General features: G+C 45.8%; 1 protein-coding gene across 4 annotated transcripts in view; it reads left to right on the forward strand.

The window, feature by feature from the left end:
- Positions 1 to 6218: 6218 nt before the first annotated feature.
- Positions 6219 to 21837, forward strand: part of CEP250 (centrosomal protein 250) — a 54215-nt gene continuing 38596 nt past the window's right edge. The window contains exons 1-8 of one of the 4 annotated variants that reach the window (XM_061127142.1): positions 6219 to 6339; positions 13236 to 13524; positions 13983 to 14039; positions 15856 to 15938; positions 16165 to 16330; positions 17090 to 17196; positions 17442 to 17696; positions 19141 to 19237. In XM_061127142.1, coding sequence (XP_060983125.1) covers positions 13339 to 13524; positions 13983 to 14039; positions 15856 to 15938; positions 16165 to 16330; positions 17090 to 17196; positions 17442 to 17696; positions 19141 to 19237 — 951 coding nt within the window. In that variant the 5' untranslated portion in view covers positions 6219 to 6339; positions 13236 to 13338. Of the gene's footprint in view, positions 6340 to 13235; positions 13525 to 13982; positions 14040 to 15855; positions 15939 to 16164; positions 16331 to 17089; positions 17197 to 17441; positions 17697 to 19140; positions 19238 to 21837 lie in introns of those variants that run through there. The other 3 variants (XM_061127141.1, XM_061127143.1, XM_061127144.1) reach the window with 3 other exon arrangements.

Here is a 21837-nt window from a genome sequence, read left to right on the forward strand (position 1 = left end):
GAGAAAGGGATGGGAAAAGTCTTCTTTGAGTTAGTGTCATAGCTGACTTTCTGGATTTGGCAGATGTTTACAGCTGTTCCTATCCATCAACAAAGTATCATGGGGAGCTTTTATGGGTTCTCCAGGGGTTCCCCGCCAGACCCCTCTCCTGCACTCCTCTTAGCAAAGGCATCTCTACCTGTCAGTGGTCATTTGTCTTCTTACATCTGGAGTCCCTTTATTCCTCTAGGAGGCTCTGCTGAAAAGGACCCGGGATAGGCCTATGGAGGCTCTCATTTACTTAGTCTGCATCTGGCATTCTGGGAGAGTAGGATAACCCCAATATAGCAGCACTCTCCTGGGTCTGCCGCCAAAGCAGTTATCAGGCTTGTCTCTTGTTGATAGATTTCCTGAGCAGGAGGTAGATCTAGTCAGCATGCTCTCCAGTTGCAATGGCTTGTATGTGGTACCTCAAACTCTCCTAGAACTCCTCTTTTCCAATCACTTGTTTTGAGCAATTACATCTTCCCCAAGAAGGGTGAGGACTCACAGCCAGAAATGTCTCCACACAAATTCTCTATGCTCCATTCTCTTGACACCTTAGATAAAGGATTTAAGAACTTTGAAACAAGGATTTTTCTGGTAGTCCAGTGGCTAAGACTCTGTGCTCCCAATGCAGGGGGCCTGGGTTTGATCCTTTGTCAAGGAGCTTGATCCCACATGCCACAATGAAAATCAAAGGTCCCATGTGCCCCAATCGAGACCCGGTGCAGCCAAATAAATAATTTTTTTAAAAGAACTTTAAAATAGATTTTAGACTATTAGAAAAAATATATGTATGTGTTTTTTTTTTTTAACCCCTCACTTTGAAAGTTCACATTATATAATTTTAAAAAGAAAGAAAGTCAATCAGTCCAGTCAGCCTCTTGGCATGGGGTAGGGGGAATATCTATAAATAATGAGCAAGTCTGGGGTTCAGAATCCACATTATAGCCCTGGAAAAAGGTTATATTATAAAGCATGTCCCCAGAGATGGAATTTAGGGCACAAAGGAAGAACCCCAGTTCACTTGGAGGGGACCAGAGTTGTTTTTCTTTCAACTGGTTTGTTATCTCTCTGTCCAATCCAGCCTCCTTTGAGGCCTTCCCCCCACTGTAGTTTATCAGACAGGTTTGAACATGGCCAGGCTCTAATTGTGACTGGATTAAGTCTTTCCCTACAGGGCTCTTGTATCCCAAGCAATTCAAGTGTTGTAGATAAACAATTTTTGTTTTGTTTTTTTTTCCAGTCTTACTACACAAGGATCTTGTGGGATCCTTGTTCCTTGATCAGAGATCGAACCCAGGTCCCCTGCAGTGGAATCGTGGAATACCAACCACTGGGCCACCAGGGAACTCCCTGAACACCTGTTTTTCTGTTCCAAATGTTCTTGGCACTTCATAGGATAGTTGAACGCTGATGTACTCTCAAAGCCTACAGAATCTCTAAGGGGCATGTAACTCACTCTCCTACATCAGCTAACTACACTTTCTGTTCTGGCCCACTAGTACTATCTTATTATGTTTTAATACAATTTACAACTTGCTGTTAATAGATTGTATTATTATCCAATGCTAGCACAGAATAGATATTCAGAATGTTTACTGGGTGAATGAGTAAATGAATAACAGAATGAACTAATGAATTTCCTTTTGCAAAAATCAAAGATTACTGTTTGGTTTTAATCCTGTGCATGCGTGCTAAATTTGTGTCAGTCACATCTGACTCTTTGAGACCATGTGGACCACCCCATGGGATTCTCCTGTCAAGAATACTAGAGTGGGTTTCCATGCCCTCCTCCAGGGGATTTTCCCGACCCAGGGATCGAGCCCACGTCTCTCATGTCTCCTGCATTGGCAGGCTGGTTCTTTACCAATAGCGCCACCTGGGAAGCCCTGGTTTTAATACCCCTCTACTCCATTTGTCCTTTACTGTTATGTCTGGATAGTCTGACACCTATGTTTATTCTTCTTGGTCTTAAAGTGTATCCTGTGGTTCGTTGATGGGTTTTATGTCATTAATCTTTGTAACACTGAAGCTGACTTTATTCATTCATTCCATGGATGCTTATTTAGCACCAAAAAAGATGTCCTTTTCATTATAGGGGACTGGAATGCAAAAGTAGGAAGTCAAGAAACACCTGGAGTAACAGGCAAATTTGGCCTTGGAGTACGGAATGAAGCAGGGCAAAGGCTAATAGAGTTTTGCCAAGAGAACGCACTGGTCATAGCAAACACCCTCTTCCAACAACACAAGAGAAGACTCTACACATGGACATCACCAGATGGTCAACACTGAAATCAGACTGATTATATTCTTTGCAGCCAAAGATGGAGAAGCTCTATACAGTCAGCAAAAACAAGACCAGGAGCTAACTGTGGCTCAGATCATGAACTCCTTATTGCCAAATTCAGACTTAAACTGAAGAAAGTAGGGAAAACCACTAGACCATTCAGGTATGACCTAAATCAAATCCCTTATGACTATACAGTTGAAGTGAGAAATAGATTTAAGGGACTCGATCTAATAGACAGAGAGCCTGATGAACTATGGACAGAGGTTCGTGACATTGTACAGGAGACAGGGATCAAGACCATCCCCATGGAAAAGAAATGCAAGAAGGCAAAATGGTCGTCTGAGAAAGCCTTACAAATAGCTGTGAAATGAAGAGAAGCTAAAAGCAAAGGAGAAAAGGAAAGATATTCCCACTTGAATGCAGAGTTCCAAAGAATAGCCAGGAGAAATAAGAAAGCCTTCCTCAGAGATCAGTGCAAAGAAATAGAGGAAAACAACAGAATGGGAAAGACTAGACATCTCTTCAAGAAAATTAGAGATATCAAGGGAACATTTCATGCAAAGATGGGTTCGATAAAGGACAGAAATGCTATGGACCTAACAGAAGCAGAAGATATTAAGAGGTGGCAAGAATACACAGAAGAACTGTACAAAAAAGATCTTCACGAGCCAAATAATCACAATGGTGTGATCACTCACCTAGAGCCAGACACCCTGGAATATGAAGTCAAGTGGGCCTTAGAAAGCATCACTACGAACAAAGCTAGTGGAGGTGGAATTCCAGTTGAGCTATTTCAAATCCTGAAAGATGATGCTGTGAAAGTGCTGCACTCAATATGCCAGCAAATTTGGAAAACTCGGCACTGGCCACAGGACTGGAAAAGGTCCGTTTTCATTCCAATCCCAAAGAAAGGCAATCCCAAAGAATGCTCAAACTACTGCACAATTGCACTCATCTCACATGCTAGTAAAGTAATGCTCAAAATTCTCCAAGCCAGGCTTCAGCGATACGTGAACCAAGAACTTCCAGATATTCAAGCTGATTTTAGAAGAGGCAGAGGAACCAGAGATCAAATTGCCAATATCCGCTGGATCATCGAAAAAGCAAGAGAGTTCCAGAAAAACATCTATTTCTGCTTTATTGACTACGCCAAAGCCTTCTACAGCGTGGATCACAATAAACTGTGGAAAATTCTGAAAGAGATGGGAATACCAGACCACCTGACCTGCCTCTTGAGAAACCTGTATGCAGGTCAGGAAGCAACAGTTAGAACTGGATATGGAACAACAGACTGGTTCCAAATAGGAAAAGGAGTATGTCAAGGCTTTATATTGTCACCCTGCTTATTTAACTTATATGCAGAGTACATCATGAGAAACGCTGGGCTGGAAGAAGCACAAACTGGAATCAAGATTGCTGGGAGAAATATCAATAACTTCAGACATGCAGATAACACCACCCTTATGGCAGAGAGTGAAGAGGAACTGAAAAGCCTCTTGATGAAAGTGAAAGAGGAGAGTGAAAAAGTTGGCTTAAAGCTTAACATTCAGAAAACTAAGATCATGGCATCTGGTCCATCACCTCATGGGAAATAGATGGGGAGACAGTGGAAACAGTGTCATACTTTATTTTGGGGGGCTCCAAAATCACTGCGGATGGTGACTGCAGCCATGAAATTAAAAGATGTTTACTCCTTGGAAGGAAAGTTATGACCAACCTAGATAGCATATTAAAAAGCAGAGACATTACTTTGCCAAAAAAGGTCCGTCTGGTCAAGGCTATGGTTTTTCCAGTGGTCATGTATGGATGTGAGAGTTGGACTGTGAAGAAAGCTGAGTGCCGAAAAATTGGTGCTTTTGAACTGTGGTGTTGGAGAAGACTCTTGAGAGTCCCTTGGACTGAAAGGAGATCCAACCAGTCCATCCTAAAGGAGATCAAGTCCTGGGTGTTCATTGGAAGGACTGATGCTGAAGCTGAAACTCCAATACTTTGGCCACCTCATGCGAAGAGTTGACTCATTGGGAAAGACCCTGATGCTGGGAGGGATTGGGGGCAGGAGGAGAAGGGGACGACAGAGGATGAGATGGCTGGATGGCATCACTGACTCGATGGGCATGAGTTTGAGTAAACTCCGGGAGTTGGTGATGGACAGGGAGGCCTGGCATGCTGCGATTCATGGGGTCGCAAAGAGTCGGACACAACTGAGCGATTGAACTGAACTGAACTGAACGGATGTGTCAGGCTCTTTGCTAAACGCTAGGAATAAGTCAGTCTCCTACTCTCATGAAGCTTAAACTTTCAAGGGCATGCGTGCTAATTCGCTTCAGTCCTGTTGGACTCTTTGCGACCCTATGAACTGTACCCCAACAGGCTCCTTTGTCCAGTTGATTCTCCAGGCAAGAATACTGGAGTGGATTGCCATGCCCTCCTCCAGGGGATCTTCCCCACCCAGGGATGGAACCCTCCTCTCTTTAACATCTCCTGCATTGGCAGGCGGGTTCTTTACCACTAGGGCTACCTGAGGGAGAAAAATAATAGGTAAACCAAAACAAGTAAAAAGTACTGTGAAAAGAGAATTGCGATAGAAAATGATACAGTATTACTTTAAATAGCATGATCAGGGAAGAAGCATGATCTAGCTGAAAAATTATCATTTGAGACCTGAAGGAGAAGTTATCAGCTAATCCAAAAGTTTGGGGTAAACTGATCTAGGAGATGGCAAAAGTATGTGCAAAAACCCTTAAGTTAATGTGTATAACATTCCAAATATTGTAGTGAACACTTGCACACAACCTGTTAGGGGAATATCTCCCCAGTGTTGATTCCCACACAACTGAGTCTTTGCATCTTTTTCTCTGTCAAACGTTTGGGATCTCTTCTTCCCTCACAACACTGACTCTAGTGGTAGAATCCGAGAGTCTGCAGTTTAATAAGTTCCCCAGTTATTTATTTAAATAAATTTATTTATTGCCTCCCGCCCACCCCCCGTTATTTTTTTTTAACTCCAACTAAAAATTTCCAAGTCCTGGTGGCTGAGATGGTAAAGAATCTGCCTGCAATGTAGGAAATGTGTTCGATCCCTGGGTAGGGAAGACCCCCTGGAGAAGGGAATGGCAACCCACTCCAGTATTCTTGCCTGGAGAATCCCATGATCAGAGGATCCTGGTGGGCTACCAAGACTCAGAGTAGGACACGACTGAGCTACTAACACACACACAAAAATTTAGAACCACTGAATGGAGAAGAGAGACAGGTAAATGGAATTTTACAATGCTAGAAAAGTGCACTGATTCTTTATGCACAAAACTTATGGGAATAACGCTTCTAGAGTCTTCTACAAAGTCAGGCTAACGCAGAAAGTCAAGCAAACTGCATTTTTCCGAACGGATGCAGGATATTCAGGCAAAAAGAAATCCTGTGCAATGCCTTGAGTGCTCAAATCACATTGAACAACTACGGTGTGAATGCTGTGTTGCCTGAAGCTGCTCGGCGCTTCGGGTTCTTAGGAAAGGTTTCGTGGCGACGCAACAGCGGGTTGGCTTATCCTTCAGGCACTTGTTAATTGCACTCGGGTTTGTGGGTGGGACAGTGCGCAGGCGCACCTAGAGCCGGCGCTCTTACACATGCGCACTGTGTAACCCCGAAGCCAAAAGGGGTATGATTGAGGGCAAGTTTATTTCTGTTACCAAAACTTCCCTTGTTGGAATCCAGAAACCCTAGCTGTCCCCACTTACGGCGAGGGAATCTTAACACCATCGCTTAATAGGATCTCCTTTTTTCTTTTGGGCCACTCTTGTAAATCGGCTGCCAGTACTCAACATGGCGGAGGCCCCCAGGCGTCGCAGTCCGCTCGTAGGCAAGCTTCCAGGCGGGGCGGGGCCCTCCGAAAGGGCGGGAGTTTGGGGGCGGGGCCTATGCCCCAGCCCCTCGGTGCGCCCCCGCCCCCGGCCCGGCCTTAGCTGAGGCTTCCGCGGCTCCGGCGCTCAGAAGCACCTTGGGAATCTGCAGGAACCGAGCGTGGTGAGGTGGGGGCCTCAAGGGCAGACGGGAGGTGCCGGGTTAACGGTCCGAGGCCCAGTGATCGGCCTGCCCAGGGCGCCTTAGGGAATCTCGTTTGGCCAGCGGCCTCCGATTCCCCGGGAGGAACCTGAGGCCCACAGAGGGGGCTGGGACCTGTCTTAGGCGGGTGCGTCCGCGTCCTGTTGCCGCCACCACTTTGAGCTCCAGTGCGCGCAGAAAGGGATCTTCCCGAGCCTGAAGTGGTCAGACGCGGCGCTGCGCTCTCCTGCGCGTCCCGCTGCCGGATCCCAGGATTTTGCGGCTTCCTTTGCACTTGGGGCTTTGCATGTGATCTGTCCGAAAGTCCAGTCCTACCTGCCAGCTCCACTGTGGAACTCTCATTCTTCGCGACCCAACTTAAATATCACTTCCCTGGAAATCTTTCTAACCGCTTTCTGCAGTCGCAGTAAGCTCGCTGCTGGGTTCTTGCACACATCGCACCGAGTTAGCTTTTCCTGCTCCTCTTTTACAGCCGTGCACTGGTTGGGGCGTTTTGCCTTGCCTTTTCAGCTGTATCCCAGGGTCTAGCACGTGATCATAATAATAGCTAATATTTACTGAATAGTCACAAAGGTGCTACTAAATGCATTACCTGTAAGGGCCCATTCAATCGTCAGAGCAGTTTCCATAAGGTGGGTTCTATAGCTTCACATCGTATGCATGACGAAACTAAGGTCCTCAGTTTGCCTAGAGTCCCACAAAGAATAAAGTGAGTGAAGCTGGGATATGAATTCTAGGCTATCCCTTCCCAGAGCATGTGATAATTCCTAGACTGTGTTTGGGTTTGGTAAATGTCTGTCGAATTGGTGTTTACATTAAGCCTATGAATTATGGAGGCCAGAGTTATGATGCACATGAGAAGGCTTACAAAGAAAAATTGAGTGAGTTCATGACCAAACCAATGCTAGAAACTGCTGCTGGACATTCTGCCTTTCGTTGGTCCTTTTCCATCAAAAAGCTGAAGACCTAGGACTCATTATTTCACATCCTTTAGAAAGTGCCCCTCACAGAATGGTGATTTCATATTTCATGACTTAGGGGAAGCATGATGTAAGGGAAGGGCATAGAGTTGGAAGCAGATTGTCTGCGTGTGTGCGTGCTCAGTCCTGTCTGACTCTTTGCCACCCCATGGACTGTAGCCCACCAGGCTCTTCTGTCCATGGAATTCTCCGGGCAAGAATACTGGAATGAGTTGCCATTTCCTCCTCCAAGGGATCTTCCTGACCCAGGGATCAAACCTGTGTCTCTTCCATGTCCTGTCTTAGCAGGCGGATCCTTTACTGCTCCACCTGGGAAGCCCTTGGAAGCGGATTGGGGCTCAGTATCTCTTCTGCCACTGACCAGTTATATTCCTTCTGTGTTTCGAGCCTAATTTTCTTGTCCATAAAATGAAGGCAGTAATTTCTTCTCAAAGGGTTTTTTTTATGAAGATTGGAAACAATTGTTGTGAGGGAGTTAAGTGCTATACAAACTACACTATCTCTTTCTTTTTTGTTGTTCATTTTTTTTTCCTTTTAGAAGGTTATAGAATTATCAGCATTTTGCAAGACCTTTGATATGAATCAAGTTGCCTAGAGTTCCTATGTTCATTCATTTAGTCAAATGCCTAAAGAGTACCCGCTATATACCAGGAGCTGAGAATACAGCAGTCAATAAAACAATATTCTTGCTCTGGGGAAATTTGCATTGTGTTAGCTATATTACACATAATACTCAGATAGGGACACGTAAAGTCTGGTAAGCTAAGTAGAAAAATACGAGGGACTTTCCTGATAGTCCAGTGTTCAAGACTCCGAGTTTTCACTGAAGGGGCCACAGGTTCCTTTACCTGATCCGGATACTGAGAGATTCCCACATAGCACATAGTATGGCAGTTAAAAAAAAAAGAAAGTAAAATACCTGTGTGTGTGTGTGTGTGTGTGTGTGTGTGTGTGTGTGTGTAGGAGTGTTGGTATTTTATATTGAGTGGCTAGGGAACAGTTTACTGAGAAGGTGACATTTGAACAAAGACCTGAAGGTGGCAAGGGAGCCAACCATGAAAATAACTAGAAGATGCCCTAGATGAGTGTGTGGCTTGGTGTGTTCCGAGCAGGTCCAGCAAGGAGGGCTGTGTGACTGGAGGGATGTGAGCAAAGGGGAGAGGAGTAAGAAATGGAATTAAAACAATTGGAGGCAGGGATCAAAAACTTAGGACGAGGTAAGCCAATATAGTGATTGTGGTTTTTACTCTTTAGCCATTGGAGGGTTCTGAATGGCCTAATCAGTCACTATTTCAGTTTTCTTTTTTTTTTTTTTTAATTTATTTTGTTTTATTTTTTTGGGCATGCCATATGGCATGTGGCCTCCAGCCTTTAGATGGTGGGGAGATGAGGAGGAACCAGCAGAGGAGACTAAAGGGAAAAGCCTTAGAGGTGGGAGGAGGACAGAGAGAGAGCCCCCGAATATGTGATTTATATAAGGAGCTATATGCTAATTTCTTTTTTTCTTCTGGAATAAGGAACAGATTGTCTCTGCAAACAAATATATAGTTTCTTTGCTCAGGAAATAAAATGTCCATGCCTCGAGTGTTTTTACTTTTTGCTTTAAGTGACAAATCCTGTTTAATAATACCAGTCCTCAACTTAGTCTTCCTAACATTTACATCTGTATTCCAAGTTTAGGTGGCATTGCCTCTATTTCAAGTTTATTTAAATCACGTTTTGAAAGAATCTAGATGAGAGAAGACAAAATATAATTTATGTTACTCTTCACACTAGGTTCAGAGGTCACTGCCCTTCCCCGTCTGGTTCCTAGCAAAAGTTGGAAGTTAGCCTTATTTATTTCTGTATCACTGTGGCCAGTTATCTGATACTAAGCTGGAATTCTTGAGTGTTTATAGGATAACTTAATTTATGAAAGAAGGGAATCTTTTTCCTTTACCTGCAGAAATGGTGACATCTATCCAATGGTTTACTGTTTACAAAGCACACCGACATCCATTGTCTCACTGAATGCAATTCAGCCTGTTACCTGTTGCCAACTACTGACCTTTTCCTTTCCTGAGGGACATTGAAACCTACCTTTCTTTTGGAGCTATGCTAGTTTACTTATTTACTGGCTAATCTGACAGTGTGTTAATAAAAGATGCTGAACTGTGTCTTGAGGAAGCTCCAAACTAAATCTCAATTTCAGAAAAACTCCTCAGGTAGTTTTTCTCTGTTCCCTCCATCTTTTTACTCTTGTTTTAGTGGGGAAAAAAAAAGTGATGGTGGTTGAGTTAATCATAAAATTGTTCAAATCATTTTTAAAATAAACTTTATTTGGGGGAAACAATTTTAGATTTACAGAAAAATTGCATAGTACAGCAAGTTCCTGTATACCTTGCACCCGATTTCCTTCATTAGTAACATCTTACATTAGTATGGTATATTTGCTACAATGTCAAGTCATTGAGGTAAATGGGGCATATAAATAAAATATGATCAAAATGAAGTCACTTCATCTCCATAAGCCTCAGTTTCCTTATCTGTAAAAGGAGAGGGCAGGACTAAATTTTTAAATAGCTGTAAATTTTTAAGTTATCTGCTGAAGTAAAATAATCATATAATTCTAATATAATTCCATTTCTTTATTGAAGTGTTACTGTCATTTTTTAAAATAGTGTATATACTTTAACAATAGCCTTATTCTAAAAGAAGATTTAATAGGAGAATTCCAGAAACAGTGGGAGGGCTGCTTACAGATTAGGCTTGTATAATATATATAAGTATATGATATTATAAATATATACAACAGATAATATTATTAGGTTGAATTACATGAAATTATCTTCTATAGGTTAAAAAAGGGCAAATATCGGCAATTTCGTATGGATCAGCCTAATGCTTTGAGGGAAGGGTTTCAAAGGAGGAGGGTAAGGGAGTCTTGAGGGCCTCTGAGACTCTGCAGAAGCCTGGCCCAGCCCCCACAGTGTTAGGAGAGAAAAGGCTCTTCCAGTCCCTTGAAGCAACTCAGAGCTACTCTTGTTGTTGGTAGTGTTGGCAGTAAGAGCTGTTCCCAGCAGGTTTGTGCCTCCAACCAGAAGAGACAGGTTGAGTCAGCTTTTCACAGCCATGGTGGGTTGGCGGAAGGGAAGGGCAGAAAGGGAGGACTCAGCTTCCCTGGTGGCTCAGATAGTAAAGAATCTGCCCGCAGTGCAGGAGACCTAGGTTCAGTCCCTAGGTGGGGAGGATCCCCTGGAGAAGGGCATGGCAACCCACTCCAGTATTCTTGCCTGGAGCATCCCCATGGACAGAGAGGCCTGGCGGGCTACAGTCCAGGGGGTTGCTAAGAGTTGGACACGACTAAGCGCAGCACAGCACCTGAGTTGGTCAGCCAGGAAGAGGCAGCGTGGGGTGCTGGTGCTGTTATTGGTACCACTCTGCTCTTCCTACGTTATGCTGTTTCCTTGCTGTCTAGTAGAATCCCTATAAACTCAGCTGTCTGCACTTGCCCAGGAGGTGATGTAAATCAGGAAGCTGAGTATTCCTCTCTAACGCTGCTGTAAGAAAAACAATAGCACAAGTAGAATGACATGACAACTGAAATCTGCTATCCGTATATGAGAGAGAGGCAAAGCCAGGCAGGGGCCCAAGACGGAGGCTGAACTGAAGAGCATGCCTTATCTAAAGGGGACAGATGCTGTTTCACTGCAGCCGGTTGTGGCCTTGTAGGAATGAATGTCAAGGGTCACTGGATACTCTGATTTTCCAAAGGAACCAGAAATATGAACTTCTGTATGTATTTTCCCAATGGTAAATGTTGGCATCTAATTTGAATTCTTAAAAACCATTGTACAGGCCACACTCTGATCGAAAAGAACCAGCAGTCCACTTTGTAACCTCTAGCTAAGGGTTTAGATCTGCCAGGAGTGAGGCCCGCATGCATTTCTTCATTATGAATTGTTGACAACCTGTGTGCGTGCCAAGTCACTCCAGTTGTGTCCACCTTGGCGCGGCCCTGTCGACTAGCCCGCCAGGCTCCTCTGTCCATGGGATTCTCCAGGCAAGAATACTAGATTGGGTTGCCATGCCCTCCTCCAAAGGATCTTCCCTGACCCAGGGATTGAACCCATGTTTCTTTTGTCTCCTGCGTTCGCAGACAGTTTTTTTTTTACCACTAGTGCCACCTGGGAAGCCCTGGTGGCTAAGGACCAAAATGAATTAGTCAGCTCTTGCCTTAGCAGGAACTCACAAATTAGTGGAAAAGATAGGTAATAAGATAAAACATGGACATTCTCTCTGTGTATTAAATATAAATTTAAAAGCATATAAAAGTGATTAATTACTCCTGAATAAATCTGGAAGGATCTGATAGAAGGTAGCGTTGGTAGGAAATCAACAGTTTTATGCATTAAAGGGACTTGGGGCCCTGAAACTCCCACTGTATGTGCAAGTGTTACATTTGCATTTGCTGTGTATGCCATTTTCTTCAGATTAGGAGACTGATGCTGCCAAGTAGGCAGCTCTAGTAGACCTTTTTCTTGATAGGTAGGTAGAAATACAGATATTCCTCAGGCCTCCTGATGGATATCTCAGGGCTGATAAAATGAGAGAACTCTAACCCCCCCTCCAGCCCTAGGTGTTTTAGAGAACTAAGAAACTCAGAAGTCATGGAGCTGGGTGCCTCATTTTTTTTTTTTCCTGCCCTTATTTTTTGATGAGGAAAGGAAACTAGCCTGCTTCAGGTCACAGAGCTCATTAGAGACAGAACTTGGATGAGCACCCCAAACTCTTCTTGATCATCTTGCCTCCCCCCTCTCCTGGCTCTCTCTGAAGTCACTGGTTAGACTGGCCTTCACCTCTGGCTGCCATTGCCTGGTTCTGGCCCAGCTCCTGGTGGGTGAGGTGGGTTTGCTCCTCCTCCATCCTCCTGAGGCTGGTTCCTTCTTCCCTCTCTATTTTGGATCCCCTGCCCAAAATGCCTGCTAGTCTGTGTCAGGGAGTCAGAATTCTTGTTCAAATCCCTAGTCAACCAAACGTCAACTGTATGAACTAGGACAAATTGTTTAATATTTCTAGTTTCTTAACTAAGGCTTAACCTTTATAAGCCTCAGTGTCCTCATCCACATATGAAGAGTTAAAGCAGTACCAGTGTTTAAGTGTCATAGGAGGGTTTTGAGATTCTTGTGATGCCAAAATGACATAGTGTGTGTAAGGCACTTAATAAAGTGACTGACCCATAGAAGCACTTCACAAGTATTAACAATGATCGGGAAGATCCCCTGGAGGAGGTCATGGCAACCCACTCCAGTATTCTTGCCTAGAGAATCCCATGGATAGAGGAGCCTGGCAGTCTATAGTCCATGGGGTCGCAAAGAGTCAGACACGACTGAAGCGACTTAGCAGGCATGAAACAATGATGATATTCACACCTCACAGTCCCCCACATTGGGTCACGTGCCCATCTGTTGTCTTCCCATACTATCCTGTGATCTATTACTACTGCACAGACCACACTGTATTGTAATTATACCCATCCCCCAGCTAGCCTAAAAGCACCTTCGGTGGTCCATTCAGCAGATGTTTATTAGGCACTGCGCCAGGCATGAGCGATGCATTGATAAACTAGGAGCTTTTGGTCGGGTGCAGAGTTTCGGAAGGCATGCCAGGAAACACGAGTCCTTGTGTCGTGGTCCATTAACTTTGGGGAATGGCCACTCACCATGGCCCCCCCTGTAGAGATTAGGTCCATCTTAGTATTTTAAAAGCTCTGAGGAGTCCTGTAGTAAAAGAACCTATTTACTTCGTCCAATCCAAGTCTGCCAGACTTAATGAGTATTTGCTGAATACATGTGAGTCATCTAGACCGTTCTCTCAACTCCAATGTGTGCTTTGGTCACCAGCTCAAGAGGAGGTCCAAGTGACCCAGTGATGCTCAGAGACCGCTCTGGGAGTGAACAGCCTCTGGCTGCTTAGGGGCCGGTGGGCTTACTGTCAGGGGCCCCCATGGAGACAGGGGGCCCTGGGTTGAACAATATGAAGCCCCGGTCCCTGCAGCTGGTGCTGGAAGAGCAAGTGCTGGCGCTGCAGCAGCAGATGGCCGAGAACCAGGCAGCCTCATGGAGGAAGCTGAAGAGCTCCCAGGAGGCCCAGCAGAGGCAAGCGGCTCTCGTGAGGAAGCTGCAGGCCAAGGTGAGGCAGCTGCCCTCTCAGGAAGGGGAAGAGGAGGGCCTCTGGGGCTGGGGGCTGAGATGGACGAGGTTGGCCAGAGCCCGGAGCCGCACGGTGGCAATACCTAAACAGCTCTCCTGTGATGCTCCCAACGTCTCCACCGGCTGCCGACCGCATCCTTTCAAAGACACCCTTCACGGGGCTTCTGTCAGTCATCTAGCTTTGCTCTCCTAGAATAGGACCTCACCTTAGGTTTGCCAGTTCCCAAGCCCACGAACTTGTTGCTTCTCCAATAAAAAGAGCTGCAGAGAATGTATTATTAAATGACCAAACGGAAGCTGTAAGATGTTACGGCCTCACCTCACTCCCATCACCCAGCCCCTTATTCACCGAGGGGTTTGCCCATGACCCCGAGGGGACCTCTGCTTTGGGCCATGGGTACCAGCCAGGCCCATTGCCGTGTCCTCTGTTTGCCTCAGGTGTTACAGTATCGGAGCTGGTGCCAGGAGCTGGAGAAGCGACTGGAAGCCACCGGGGTGAGTGAGGCTGTTCTGTGCTCCTCACGGGCGCTCAGGGAGTGTGGTTAGGCCCTGTTTGCTGACTGAGGGAGGCTGGGGAGAGGTAAGGCGGTGTTTAGTAGAAGCAGCTCTTTCGTCAGCTCCTGAGAGATTTTTTTTGCCTTTTTTTTAATATTTGGAAAAATTTTTAAATATTTAATATTTTACTAATAAAAATATTTTTATAATATTTATTTGGCTGCACTGGGTTTAGGTGGCACACAGGATCTTTTTCTTTCTTTTTTTTAATTACGGCATGGGGAATCTTTAGTTACAGCATGCAGGATCTTTCAGTTGTGGCATTCGAACTCTTAGTTGAGGCATGTGGGATCTAGTTCCCCAACCAGGGATTGAACCCAGGCCCCCTGCATTGGGAGCACAGAGGCTTAGCCACTGGAGCGCCAGGGAAATCCTCCAGAGCTTTATCAGATACCTTCATGGGACCTGGCTTTTCCTGCCCCAACAGACTCCAGCCCAGAACTCTCTAAGGGCAAAACGCAGCTTTAGGAAACTTAAGGTTATCAGATTGGAGGTGAAATAAAGTGAAAGTCACTCAGTTGTGTCTGACTCTTTGTGACCCCATGGACTGTAGCCTGCCAGGCTTCTCTGTTCTTGGAATTCTCCAGGCAAGAATACTGGGGCAGGTAGCCATTCCCAGGGGATCTTCCCGACCCAGGGATTGAACCCAGGTCTCCTGCACTGCAGGTGGATTCTTTACCATCTGAACCAGATTGGAAGGAGTTTGGAATCTGAGAGAAGAGATGCATTTTTCCTCCAGAAGGTGTCAGTGTTTATCTGTTGTGGAGAGATATGTGCCTCACAGGCTTGGAAAAAAAAAAAAAAAAGATGTGTTTGTGGCAGATGGATTTATTTGTGCTGTGGGCAGGATAGAATTGCCTTTCAAAAACCCATCTGCCTTTGTTCTAGCTCCCCTCAGCACCATCTTACATTACTCTCAGAAGAGTTCTCTCAGAGGAGGGAAAGGACCGAGACTTAGCGTGTACCGATCTGTAGGCATTGTGTAGGCACCCTTAGGCATTATCATAGAATTATGTCACTTTACCTGCAAAGCAGTTTTCTCAGGGGAATCATCACCCTCACTTTGGAGCTGAAAACCTTGTGGATCAGAGAAGTTACAACTTCCCAAAGTCCGAAGATTAGTATAGTAGAAGCCAAGGCCATTAGTGAAAGATGTATTTTGTTTATTTTTTTTAAAGATTAAAACATATTTTTTTAAGTCTTTATTGATGTTGTTACAATGTTGCTTCCATTTTTAGTTTTCTGGCTGTGAGGTATATGGGATCTTAACTCCCCAGCCAGAGATCGAACCCACACCCCCAACAGTGGAAGGCAAAATCTTAACCACTGGACTGCCAGGGAAGTCCCTGGAAGCTGTATCTTATGCTTCTTAACTCAAAAGTTCTTTTCACTACCAACTGCTGTCTTTCATGAGAAGTCACTGGTTCACATTTGTAGAGAGATATACAATGGGTTTCCTTGCAGGATGCAGTGACTGAGAAAAGAGACATATTGCTAACAAAGGGGAGAAAAATAAAAAGAAAGCAGGGGGATTCCCTGGCAGTCCAGGGGCTAGAATTCTGCACTTTGACTACCAAGGGCCCAGATTCAGTACCTAATCTGGGAACTAAGATCCTGCAAGCTGCACAGTGCAGCCAAAAGTAAAAATAAAAGTGTGAATTTAGAAAAGCGGGCTGCTGTAGAAGGGGCCGTCAGAGACTTGGTCTGCAGGATGTTCTCTTTGGAGGTGAATAAGGCTTGCTTTTGTCTGGCTAAGGGACCGATCCCTCAAAGGTGGGAAAGCGTGGAAGAGCCAAACCTGGAACAGCTGCTAATCCGATTGGAGGAGGAACAACAGAGGTGATGGGCCCCAACTTTTTGGCCTGGGTGGTTGGCCGGCGGGCGGAGAAGGCTGATGGAAAACCTCTGTCTCGAGGGCTGACATGGTTTAGAACGAAGGACTTCAGTCTTAGCCCTCCAGGTCCTGGCAATGGAAAGTTCCAGTGGTTGTCGTCTTACTCCAAGAGGTCCAGGGGGTTGGCTCAGACCTTTGTTTAGTACTTGCTCCTACCCCTCCCCAGTGCAGGTGTGAGAGTCTAGCAGAGGTGAACACCCAGCTTCGGCTGCACATGGAAAAAGCTGACGTGGTGAATAAAGCGCTTCGGGAAGATGTGGAAAAATTGACAGTCGACTGGAGCCGGGCCCGGGATGAGCTAATGAGGAAGGAGAGCCAGTGGCAGATGGAGCAGGAGGTAAGAGAAAAGGGGTGGGGATGGTGAGAGGAGGGCTTGCATGCTGGGCACTGCCTGGTCGGTGCCAGAAGGAATGGGTTAACTTAAGGACCTGGATGGGAGCTGAGCTATAGTTTAAGTCTCTGGCCGTCCTTAGCACTCCTGCTGGCAGCTCAGCCCTTCTCTGGCTGTCAGCTTCATTCTGTTCTTACCTACCCAGTCCAGGTTTTGCTGGCAGGTAGCATGATACTCAGAGCAACTCTGTTCCTGCATTAATGACTTGCTCAGATTTTAGATGGATCTCAAAGTTTAGACTCCCCTTGTCTGGAAGTCTGCAAGCTAGATGCCAATGAGGTAGCTATTGAAATTGAATGGGAAGACATTTTCAGATCCCAATTAAAGGAAACTAATGTTGCCTGAGCCATTGCTCTGTGCCAGGCTTTGTATTGGGTGATTTATATATGTTGTATCATTTAATCCTCATTATAAATCTGTGCTGATGATGGTAATAGCTCTCATTGGTTGAGCAGCTACTGTTTATCCTCTTCTAATCTAGCTCAGGGAAGGCTGTATAGCATCCCAGGCCCTCTGACCTCTTGAATCCCTCTGCTAATTTTATTAAACACTTCAGCATTACTGGAACATAGACACCCATTCATAAGCTGTCTCCTGTAAGTCCCTCCTTCCCTTCCCTGCAATAGTCGGGAGGGATCCAGGACTCCTGTGTTGACAAACGATGTCCTCTGCCCTTTGATATGACCTGAGTTTCTGAACACACAGTTCTTCAAGGGCTACTTGAAAGGGGAGCACAGTCGCCTTCTGGGTCTATGGCGGGAGGTGGTGACTTTCCGACGCCACTTCCTGGAAATGAAGTCAGCCACTGACAGGTCAGTGTGGGGATAAAACAGGAGAAGGTTTGCCCCTGCCGTCTAGATTTGTGACAGTGGGTTGCTTTAGAAGGAAGGGGTCAGGTTGTGGGGGGAGGGCAGGGGTGGAGAGTTGGTGGGGAGGGATGAAATTGTTGGATTCAGATGGTTTTTCCCAGACCCGCTCTTCCTGGGGCCTGACGTCTACATGCCCGTTCCTGTCCCTGATCCCTGTCGGAGTCTGCTCTTTCCTTCCCTGGACTCAGAGACCTGACGGAGCTCAAGGCTGAGCATGCGAGGCTTTCGGGGTCCCTGTTGACCTCTTGCCTGCGCCTGACTGTGGGAGTACCACCGTCTCGGGAGTCTGATGGATCTGGGAGACTGAATGGAAATGAGCCGTCCCAGTTGATGCTGCTACTAGCCAAGACCCAGGAACTGGAGAGGGAAGCCCATGAAAGGAGCCAGGAGTTAATACAGCTGAAGAGTCAAGGGGATCTGGAGAAGGCGGAGCTTCAGGATCGGTGAGATGGGCTAGGTCTGAGGAGGGGATCACTTGGGGAAAGTTGACTCCTTTGGGGAATCAAGCAGGCGGGGGAGACCTGAACAGCCCTTCTCCCACAAGAGGGGAAGGAGATGTGCCAGAGGAGGGTCTAGCGTGAAAGCCAGGGCCGCAGCTGGGGCCATGTCGCTGCCCTCAGACTATCTCACAGCTTGGTTTCCCTCCTGTTGACTCACAAAGCTGGCAGTGACTCTATACCAAACTACTTGCCATTCCCAGAACAGCCAAGCTCCTCCACGTTCCCTGCCTTTGTAGATGCTGGCCTTGGCCTGGAATGCCTCCCTCCCTCCTCTCTCTGCCTTATCCTTTAAGGCATAGTTCAAATGTCACCTCTTCTCTGACCTCAATAGCCTGTTATATTACTGTACCCCACCATGGTCTTTCGAACTGCCTGTTATAGCATTGATTATTTATTAATAGTTTTTTAATTTCATTGATGATTTAGCTTTTTTCTTTTCTTTTTCTTTGGTAAGGCTCTTTTATTTTATGGATTATAATAAAATTTATATTTTTAAAAAATGAGAAGGGCAGGGACATAAGCAAAGAGCTCTATTTGAATCCTCTCAGGACAGAGTTCAGTTTATACCCCATGGCTAGGGTAGTGTCACCACCTATCGGTGGCGTGTGCAAATTGCAGTTTGTTTTGTTGGGTTGTGAAGGCACTGGAAAGCACAGAGAATGTCTTAGTAAAGTTGTGTGACCTAGTGCTTTGCACTTCACCTGCCATATAGTAGACAATTAGTAAATGCTTCTTTAGTGATACGATAACTAAATGAGTGACTGTACAGTGAGTTCAGGCTCTTAAAGATGATACAGAATCAAATTATGAAGACTTTGAAATAGAAATTAAACTCCTGGATGAGTTCATTCAATAAATATTTGTTAAGGTACCCATATAATACCAGGTACGGCACTCCAGGATAAAGGTGATAAAGAGGCCTGGTGATTTCCCTGAACTTTGAGGTTAAGATCAGGGAGGTTGACCATAATCTCTCCCAAATTGCCCCTCCTTTTTCTCTATCAGAGTTAGAACCTTGGGCTGGAGGGACCTTGGAACTATCCCATGTGGCACTTCTGATGTTCTCATTGGCTTCAGGGTGCTTGACTTCAAGATCAAGCGGGGCCTGGAGGGGCCTGGGCCAGGGCTTTCCTTCAGCTCTCGGGCCCCCAAACACGTGTTCCAGCCTTGAGATGTGGTAAATCCCTGCATGTGTCTGAGTGGCATTTGGCTTCCCCCGCTGAGTTCAAGGCTATAGCATCATGCGTTCAGGGAGTACAGGGGCCGGGGGCGCCCAAGGGTCTCTGGGGAGCCTGCAGGCGGGGTGTCTGTGTCGGACTGGGGGTGTGCTGCATAGCTGTCCACATCCGTGGGTGCCCAGGCACCAGACTTGTGCTCTTCTCATCAGGGTGGCCGAGCTCTCTGCCCTGCTGACCCAGTCTCAGAAGCAAAATGAAGATTACGAAAAGACGGTGAAGGCTCTGAGAGAGACGATGGAGACCCTGGTACGTGATCCTTCGTCTGGCAAGGAGTTGGGAGGGGGCCTGTGGGTTCCTGTCCTTTATGGACAGAGAGTGCAGGATACCAGTTAAACGTTCCTTGATGAAATCCCCTGAAGCGACAAAATTAATTTTGGTTCCATCTGAAAATTAATTAACTCATTCATTTACCTATTAATAAACGTTAGCCATCTACTGTTTCTACTATGGGCTTCCCAAGTGGCTCAGTGGTAAAGAATCTTCCTGGCAATGCAAGCAGGAGATGTGGGTTTGATCCCTGGGTCAGGAAGATCCCCCTAGAGAAGGAAATGGCAACCCACTCCAATATCCTTGCTTGGAAAATTCCATGGACAGAGGAGACTGGTGGCTAGTGTCCATGAAATCATAAAGAGCCAGACACGACTTAGGAAGTTAACAGCAACAGCATCATCCCTATTACTTTCTTAGGGGAACTTTGCAGTATGTCCTCTTCTGAGAGAGTGGGACATACATGAAGAGGCACAGTGGCCAAGTAGGAGGGGGTGGAGGGGAACATGTAGAGAGATTCAAAACTTACTCATACAAGAAGCACCTGAGGAGCATGGCGGTGGGTCGCCTGGTGGAGAAGGGCTTGAGGAAGACATGATGGCTGCCTTCATGAAACTGAAGGACTGACACCAGGGAAGAGAGTTGGTTTGTTTAATGTATGCCAGGGGGCCACAAGCCCTGCCAGTGACTAGAAGTTACTTGGCTGCAGCTAGAGCTGCTTGGTAGTTGAACAGTCTGCTTTGTGAAGGAGTGAAGTCCATGATAACATCTGCCAAGGGTGTTATCAAAGGGATTCTCTTAGGTTGGAAGTCAGAACCTCTGGCTTGGTTCCACGTTTTCTTCCATCTCTAGAAGTTTCAGTATCTCTGACTCTAGGTGAATCCTGAACCACTATGCATATCCCTAGTCTTCTCATCCAAACTGAGATCAGCTGGGAAGCAAACTTGCTTATGCCTTTTTGCTTCCATTGTGTTCAGGGAATTGCAGATTCAGATGTTCTCATGGGCCCAAATACTATAAATGAGTCAAGCAGGTTCAACTGTAAGAATTCTGATTTTTCCAATATTGTCATATTTAGTACAACACAGGACACTTGATCTCAGTACACAGGAATAAAAGAGGAGAAGTGGGGACTGCAGGACCCTGAGACATATTTGTCCTGTCTGGAGGAGGCATCCACTGTTCAACTTTAAGAAATAATTGCCATGTAGGAATGAGGCCTTAGGTCCGTCTAGTCAAAGCTATGGTCTTTCCAGTAGTCATGTATGGATGTGAGAGTTGGACCATAAAGAAGGCTGAGCACCGAAGAATTGATGCTTTTGAACTGTGGTGTTGGAGAAGACTTCTGAGAGTCCCTTGAACTGCAAAGAGATCAAACCAGTCCATCCTAAAGGAAATCAGTCCTGACTATTCATTGGAAGGACTGATGCTGAAGCTGAAGCTCCAGTACTTTGGCCACTTGATACAAAGAGCCAACTCACTGGAAAAGACCCTGATGCTACAAAAGACTGAAGGCAGGAGGAGAAGGGGATGACAGAGGATGAGATGGTTGGATGGCATCAGTGACTCGATAGACATGAGTTTGAGCAAACTCCAGGAGATAGTGAAGGACAGGGAAAGCTGGCCTGCTGCAGTCCATGGGGTCACAGAGTTGGACATGACTGAGCAACTGAACAGTAATAGCAATAGGGATGGGGCTGGTGTGGCCCATTTGTTAACTTTTTGAGAGATGCCAGAAATGTAGATTTTTATGAACTTCTCAGCTTATAAAAATCTCTCAATTTACAAATGTTGGTTCAGATTTTGCATAGGCCAAAAAAAAAAAAAAACCCATAGCTGCAAATCTTTGTCTTTAGGTCTTCACTAGCACAATAATAAGATAGGAAAGTTAGTTAAGGCGCTCAGTCGTGTCCGACTCTTTGCGACCCCATGGACTGTAACCCACCAGGCTTCTCTGTCCATGGGATTCTCCAAGCAAGAATACTGGCTTTGGGTTGCCATTTCCTTCTCCAGGGGATCTTCCCAACCCAGGGATCGAACCCAGGTCTCCTGCATTGCAGGCCGACGCTTTAACCTCTGAGCCACCAGGGAAGCAAGGAGGAGGGAAATTTTGAGAGTTCAGATTTACTACTGGCCTTCCTTAGGGCTAGAGGTTCCTCTGGCCTTAGGTCTCACAAGTCCATTTGCTGTCCAGAGACAGCAGCCATCCTTCATCCAGTGATAGTTCACATTTAACGAACATTTGCTTTGTGACAGGCACTGTGTTGAGTAATTTATATGCAATTTTTTTGTTCAAGTCTGGGAACAAATCTATGAAGTAGTTGCTGTTAATTATTCCCATTTTAAAGAGAAGGAACCTCAAAGAAGGAGTTGCCTAAGGTTACCAGGCTAGAAAGTGACAGAGAAAGAATGCTAATCTGGACAGCTGACCTTCGGAGCCCTTAAACCCTTAATCTGAACTCTCAGTGACCACGTCACATTGTCCGCAGAGTCCTAGGACAGCGTTAGCATTCCTTTGTGGTCAGGGGAAAAGTGAGGGTGACAGAAGAGACAGAAGGAGACTGGTTGATTTGGGGGCC

This window comes from Dama dama, chromosome 23 (assembly GCF_033118175.1).
Source record: "Dama dama isolate Ldn47 chromosome 23, ASM3311817v1, whole genome shotgun sequence".
NCBI lineage: Eukaryota > Metazoa > Chordata > Mammalia > Artiodactyla > Cervidae > Dama > Dama dama.